This window comes from Salvelinus alpinus, chromosome 15, assembly GCF_045679555.1.
Source record: "Salvelinus alpinus chromosome 15, SLU_Salpinus.1, whole genome shotgun sequence".
Lineage (NCBI taxonomy): Eukaryota > Metazoa > Chordata > Actinopteri > Salmoniformes > Salmonidae > Salvelinus > Salvelinus alpinus.
The window spans coordinates 32,660,310-32,667,831 of record NC_092100.1 but is presented as its reverse complement, the minus strand read 5'-3'; the positions used below and the strand labels follow the sequence as shown (position 1 = coordinate 32,667,831).

The window sequence follows — 7,522 nt, the reverse complement described above, 5'->3', positions numbered from 1 at the left end:
AGAATACATTTGAAAGAATTTCCTTAAAGCTTTGTAAATAATTCTAGTGCTACCAATTATGCACGCTTCCATGGGCTTTTACACTGTAAACCTTAAAATATAGATGATGATGGTGGTGTTTATGAGAGCTAAAACAGCTCTGCAGACCATCGACTGTGCAGGCATTGACATGTTCTCTTCCTTTTCTCTCTATAGTTGTAGTTGCATTAGCCGAGGCATATTCTTTGTCAATTATGATTTTGTAATTTTTTTGGTCAATAAAAAATGGGCTATAATATAATGGGATGTTGAAGTTGTGAGCAGTCTTCAGAGGGACAGGTTTTTAAACGAACAAGAGATAGCATATTGGGTACCTCTCCCAATATGGCTATACAGTATACACATTATGATGTTTGAACACAGTGATGATAGACTATAGCCTACAATCAGACTTTATCCTGTAAAATGAAAATTGGGTTGATAAACTCAATAGAAACGCGAGTTGGCTGCATCAAACTGCTTTCACACGAACTAAACTCGCAGGCACTAACTAGCCTACTTACTGTACATCTATTCATCGGCTATTGACAACCTCTCCCTTTTCAGTTGTAGGCCTATGACTGAAGCTCTCTCTAGCGCTGCCGGTGGACAATCAAACCAACACACCCACCTCTTGACACACTCGCATTTTCTCATTTCTTAGTTCTACTATAATATAGATAGCTAAACGGACTCTCGGAGCTCACAAATCATAGAGACTTGTCCTGAAAAACTAGCAATAGTTTAACAGTAAATCTGAAATTCAACATGGAGTCCCCTCCAGATCCAGCAAGCGACCCGGGCAACAGCGCCTCCGAGCCGGCTACTCCGGCCAGGGAAACCCCGGTAAACCTGGAGACGCTCCGAAAAGCGGACCATCCAGCCCCTGTTCGAAGGCAGACCTGTTCAAGCACCAACAGAGGTAAGAGGCCGACATCTCACATCACGATAAATATTGATTGATTACCGATTTGATGCATCAAACTTCAAAATGAATTCTTTGCATGGGAAATTTAAATTACGGAGGTCTCAAATAAGCCATGTGTATAACTAAATGTTTAAAACCACCTGGAACATAAGATGTATTCTTATTGCGCTGCATTTTTTATGTTTACCATATTTATTATGATGAGAGAGTTGCTTCTGTGTTACCTTAGGTGTTCAAGCACAACTGAGAACTGACAGGTCCAACCGTTGTCGGATGATGTGTCATTGTGAGACAAATCAAACTCTGAATAAAACAGTTCTAGTTAGGATAGTGTATTAAACAGGTCGATTACAATTGCCTTAAAACACAATCACGGCAACTAGCTATATTATCTTAGTACACGTGTATTAGGCTACACAATGGTGCTAAAGACAAGTGAACGTTGGGAAACTGTATGCTATCGACCACCAGTGCCTTCAACTTTAAAAGCGACATGTATTTTATGGTCGTATTTGTTTCGAAGTGACAGGCTACAGAATAGATAGTCTGTAATTGTGTGTGTGTGTGTGTGATATAGACGCATCAGCAGCAGGAATTTGATTTACCTTGGCTTGCGTGTGCGCGCCAGATCTGATACATTGTAGCGGACAGAAATGAAGGGTTGACAATTGCCTGATGGTGGACATGATGGACAGTGGACACTGTGATCATTTATAAAATAAATTATTTTATTGTGTTGGTCCCGTATACATGTATTACGAATATGCGAGATTGAGTACCGTCCGTGTTGTACAGTACAGACAGTATTTAGCCACACCCACTCTAGACTGCTTCCATTCAATTTAGTTTATCCAAGTTCAATGGAATAGACTAAAACTCCAAAGTACAGTATATTCACCTGCTATTATGACACTAAATTACATATTAGACATGTCAGTGTATTCATTGCTCTGTTGTTTGCATGAGCACATTTCCATTGCGGAAGGGGTAGCCTATGTTTAGAGTGTGATATGGTGAATGTGGAATGTAAGCTGGTTATGTAACAGGTTTAGCCATAAGCAGAGGCGCGCACTGAAAGAGAGAGAGAAAGCGAAAATCATTAGATATTATTTCACTTTGTGGATGAGTTCTTGACTCCTGAGTTCAAAACATGTGTAGGCTAATGGTTCTTAACACTAATCATTCCAGCTGCATAAGATAATGTTTTGTGTGAAGACGAGATAGTACTAAATTAAACAAACTTGGTAGATCCCAGCCAGTGCTCAGTTATGTAATACCCGGCAAAGGCAGGTAGTTATAAAGGCATTTTGGACAAAGGCTTTTTAGGTTGATCTCATGGCTGTTTTATGAAGAAGTCTGGCTTCTAGACGCTCCTAACCTGCTGACCCATATTCACCCACACCCATTTATGCCATGGATTAAAGTGTCTGGAAGAGAAAGACAGGAAAAATAATGCCTTTGCTCTGTTATGTAATGCTTGAATGGGTAAAAAAAAAAGCATGTTCAGTGGGATAAGCCTCATTCAGAATGCTTTAGTTAAAGGGACATTTCCAAAATGTTCAACTTCATATTCATCATATTCATCATCATCATCATCATCGTTGTGTGTTTCTAGGTTTTGTAGTAAAAATGATAAATGTTTCCAATGACATCATCAGTGTGCATTGTGTGATTTTAACCAATTATGAATAGGCATTGCTAACTAATTGTCTACTAATTGGTTGATGACGTCATTGGAAACACTAATCTTCCTCTATCTTTTTTTACCACAAAACATAGAAACACGCATGTCTGTCAAGTAATAAAACATATATATTTCCCTTTAACTTGAATATCCATGGCATGCTGGCAAAAGTTATCCTGTAGCACTTCAACAAGTTTTCAATAACAGGCAAATAAAAAATGATGTTACTGCAATATTATTCTTCCCCAGCTGTTTCTTTTAATAATAATTCTAACAAATATGATAAAATCCTAAAGTAAGATTTTTCAATTATCAAAACCTTTTGTGTGGTTTCTGTGATTCCAAACTCGGTCCGCGGTACCGGTTTTGGTTTTTTCCCTAGCACTACACAGCTGTTGCAAATAACCAACTCATCATCAAGCTTTGATTATTTGAATCAGCTGTGTAGTGCTAGGGCAAGGCCGAGTTTGGGAAACCCAGTTCTAGAGGCTTTTTTTTCCAAACATTGCTTTTATAGAAACTGAAACTTTGTTAGGTATTTTGTCCACAATACATGAATTGATAACAACATTTTCTTATTGCTATTGGTTGGTGACACAATCCAATATGAGATCACACAAAAAAGCGAAACAATAAAAATGCCAAGTAAAGCATTTCCAGGATTACAGTGCTGGGTTCAGACACTGCAGACGCTTAGCCGTTTACTGAGGAACCCTTTCCCTTTTCACATCCATGTATAGGAATTTCTGAGGATGCACATTTACTGTTTTAACCCTGAGCACTAATACCCTATAGAAAAGGCTTACTTCAGCAGAAGCTGTGCTAGAAGGCTTGAGTGGGTCAGAGAATGGGCCTGGGAGGTCTGTGGATATCATTAGTGGAAAGAAGAAAGGGTGTTATTTTCATATTGCAGTTCGTGAGGAGCAAATTGGGGAGCAAATTCAAAAACAATCAATATTAATGGCTTGTTATGTAAATTGACAGCCTCCACGGAGGCTGGGATGAAGCCTCACAGTTACTCAGGGAAACTGCAGATGTGATGATGCCCAGTCCTCAACTCTGCACTGTTTATCCTTGAACGAGCCTCAGATTCGCTGATGTGTGTGTGTGCGTGTGCGTGTGTGCGCGCGCGCGCGCGTGTGTGTGTGTGTGTGTACATAACCTCACTATGGAGCCTCTGCTCTGAACTGTTAAGACTAAAGTATAATGTTATGGGTAGTGATGACTGTGGTGCAGGCTTGTAGCTCAGGCTTTAGATGTGATTTTAATATTCATTCATAATGTGCTGTGCCGTTGTAACATAATTTTCTGCCGTCTGTTCAGGACTTCCCCAGTAACATATCAGTTGGCATGCCAGATTACATCATTTTGTTTTCTCCTTACTGCAACATTATAAAAGCCCTCATATAGGGAATGACAGACAGGTGTAACAGTATTGCTTCCGTCCCTCTCCTTGCCCCAACCTGGTCTCGAACCAAGGACCCTCTAAACAGATCGACAACAATCACCCTCAAAGCATCATTATCTATCACTCCATTAAATCCATCATTTTGCACAGCAAGGGAAACAACTACCTCAAGGTCTCAGAGCGAGTGACGTCACCGATTGAAACAATACTAGCGCACACCGCTAACTAGTAGCCATTTCACACCGGTTACACAGCCTTACTCCAGCAGGTATATTGTTCGGTAGGACAGTGATACACTCATACATATTTGCACACACCTCAATGTAACCATATCACACAAAAGCAGACGATTGTGCAGGGTGCCTTACCTCTTATCGCAAACTTTGTTAGCTGTTTCCTGTCTGTCATGCAGGCTGAAGTTATACAACTCCGTAGACACTTTCTACATACAGTTGAAGTCGGAAGTTTACATACACCTTAGCCAATACATTTAAACTCAGTTTTTCACAATTCCTGACATTTAATTCCAGTAAAAATTCTCTGTCTTAGGTCAGTTAGGATCACCACTTTATTTTAAGAATGTGAAATGTCAAAATAATAGTTGAGAGAATGATTTATTTCAGCTTTTATTTCTTTCATCACATTCAAGCTGGGTCAGAAGTTTACATTCACTCAATTAATATTTGGTAGCATTGCCTTTAAATTATTTAACTTGGATCAAACGTTTCGGGTAGCCTTCCGCAAGCTTCCCACAATAAGTTGGGTGAATTTTGGCCCATTCCTCCTGACAGAGCTGGTGTAACTGAGTAAGGTTTGTAGGCCTTGCTCGCACATACTTTTTTAGTTCTGCCCACAAAGATCAGGGCTTTGTGATGGCCACTCCAATACCTTGACTTTGTTGTCCTTAAGCCATTTTGCCACAACTTTGAAGGTATGCTAGGGGTCATTGTCCATTTGGAAGACCCATTTGCGACCAAGCTTTATCTTCCTGATTGATGTCTTGAGATGTTGCTTCAATATATCCACATAATTTTCCAACCTCATGATGCCATCTATTTTGTGAAGTGCACCAGTCCCTCCTGCAGCAAAGCACCCCCACAACATGATGCTGCCACCCCCGCTCTTCACGGATGGGATGTGGTTCTTCGGCTTGCAAGCCTCCCCCTTTTTCCTCCAAACATAACAATGGTCATTATGGCCAAACAGTTCTATTTTTGTTTCATCAGACCAAAGGATTTTTCTCCAAAAAAGTACGATCTTTGTCCCCATGTGCAGTTGCAAACCGTAGTCTGGCTTTTTTTATGGTGGTTTTGGAGCAGTGGCTTCTTCCTTGCTGAGCGGCCTTTCAGGTTATGTCGATATAGGACTCATTTTACTATAGATATAGATACTTTTGTAACTGTTTCCTCCAGCACGTTCACAAGGTCCTTTGCTGTTGTTCTGGGATTGATTTGCACTTTTCGCACCAAAGTACGTTCATCTCTAGGAGACATAATGCGTTTCCTTCCTGAGTGGTATGACAGCTGCGTGGTCCCATGGTGTTTATACTTGCGTACTATTGTTTGTACAGATGAACGTGGTACCTTCAGGCGTTTGGAAATTGCTCCCCAGGATGAACCAGACTTGTGGAGGTAAACAATTTTTTTTCTGAGGTCTTGGCTGATTTCTTTTGATTTTCCCATGATGTCAAGCAAAGAGGACCTGAAGGTAGGCCTTGAAGTAGATCCACAGGTACACTTCCAATTGACTCAAATGATGTCAATTAGCCTATCAGAAGCTTCTAAAGCCATGACATCATTTTCTGGAATTTTCCAAGCTGTTTCAAGGCACAGTCAACTTAGTGTATGTGAACTTCTGAACCACTGGAATTGTGATACAGTGAATTATAAGGGAAATAATCTGTCTGTAAACAATTGTTGGGAAAATTACTTGTGTCATACATACAGTAGATGTCCTAATCGACTTGCCATAACTGTAGTTTGTTAACAAGAAATTTGTGGAGTGGTTGAAAACTTAAAATGTTACCCCTTTTTTCTCCCCAATTTTGTGGAATCCAATTGGTAGTAGTTACAATCTTGTCTCATCGCTGCAACTCCCGTACGGACTCGGGAGAGGCGAAGGTCAAGAGCCATGCGTCCTCCGAAACACAACCCAACCAAGCCGCACTTCTTCTTGACACAATACCCATCCAACCCGGAAGCCATCCGCACCAATGTGTCGGAGGAAACACCGTACACCTGGCGACCTGGTCAGGGTGCACTGCACCCGGCCCGCCAAAGGAGTCGCTTGTGCGCAATGAAACAAGGATATCCCTGCCGGCCAAACCCTCCCTAACCCGGACAACGCTGGGTCAATTGTGCACCGCCCCATGGGCCTCCCGGTTGTGGCCGGCTGCGACAGAGCCTGGGCTCAAACCCAGAATCTCTGGTGGCACAGCTAGCACTGTGATGCAGTGCCTTGCACCACCCGGGAGGCTGAAAACTGAGTTTTAATGATTCCAACATAAGTGTATGTAAACTTCCGACTTGAACTCTAGGTACCATTCCGTATGCAGTTTCTTTGGCTGGACATTGCTGGTCCAAAATAACCACGTCATGGTATGGTTTTCCCTTTCTGAACATTTAAGGGGACTTTCACCTCCACAGTCAGCCGATTGGTTCTATGTTGCGGACGGAGGGAGCCCTGTGGGCTGGAATTGTGGCATGTGTTCACTCTGTGCTGACAGAAGATGGATGGCACACGGGGGAGCAGAGGCCTCTAAACAAGGTTCTGCACAAAGCCTGTGAAAGCCTGAAGCTGGCACGGTGCTCACACTACCCCGTTGGACAGCAGCGTAAGTGAGGCTGTGACATTCTCAAATACCAGCTGGATTACGGTTCTCTGCTCGATGAGGAGGGCCAAGCAGCAGGTAGCCACCATGCGGACATCCAGGGCACATCCTGGAGAGCAACTCGTTTGTGTCTTTCTTTTTGGCAGATAGACCTTGACAAAATAATGGTCTCTGTCTCTCGCTGTTGTTAATACTTCGAGGAGTGTGAGGTGTCCCAAAATGCAAAATGCATCATACCGGCTGTATTTCTGTATTTTGAAAGTTATATATCTTGAAAACTTGATTGCTGACATTTAGGAAAAACATTTAGGGACTATATCAACAATGGACTAATGGACCAAAATGTGTTTCTTGGTTAAGCCTAAACATCTGGAGTTATAGCTCCAAACTTCACACGTATTTGATAGCTCTGAGTGTTTGATATTGATGCTCTATAGAACTTATTCTGTTTGTACCAAGTAGGCCTACAGGTTATGTTATTTGAGGAGAAAAAACTAGGTCCGACCAAGTCAGTCTATGAAGTTTGATAATTTGTTTCTATTCGAAAGTTTATTAACATAAAGTTAATCCATCGCTTGCCCCAATTTACTTTATTGACGAAACATAGTTTATTGGCTTTTAAACTTCACTGAAGTTTTGTCCTTGTGGGACAGT

At 41.5% G+C, this 7,522-nt stretch overlaps 1 protein-coding gene across 2 annotated transcripts in view; it reads left to right on the top strand.

Annotated features, from left to right (window-relative positions):
• The first annotated feature begins 610 nt into the window (after positions 1-610).
• Positions 611-7,522, top strand: part of LOC139539930 (nuclear receptor ROR-alpha A-like) — a 292,848-nt gene continuing 285,936 nt past the window's right edge. For both annotated transcript variants that reach the window (XM_071343340.1, XM_071343339.1), the window contains exon 1: positions 611-940. In XM_071343340.1, the coding sequence (XP_071199441.1) occupies positions 787-940 (154 nt within the window). In that variant the 5' untranslated portion in view covers positions 611-786. The remainder of the gene's footprint in view (positions 941-7,522) is intronic.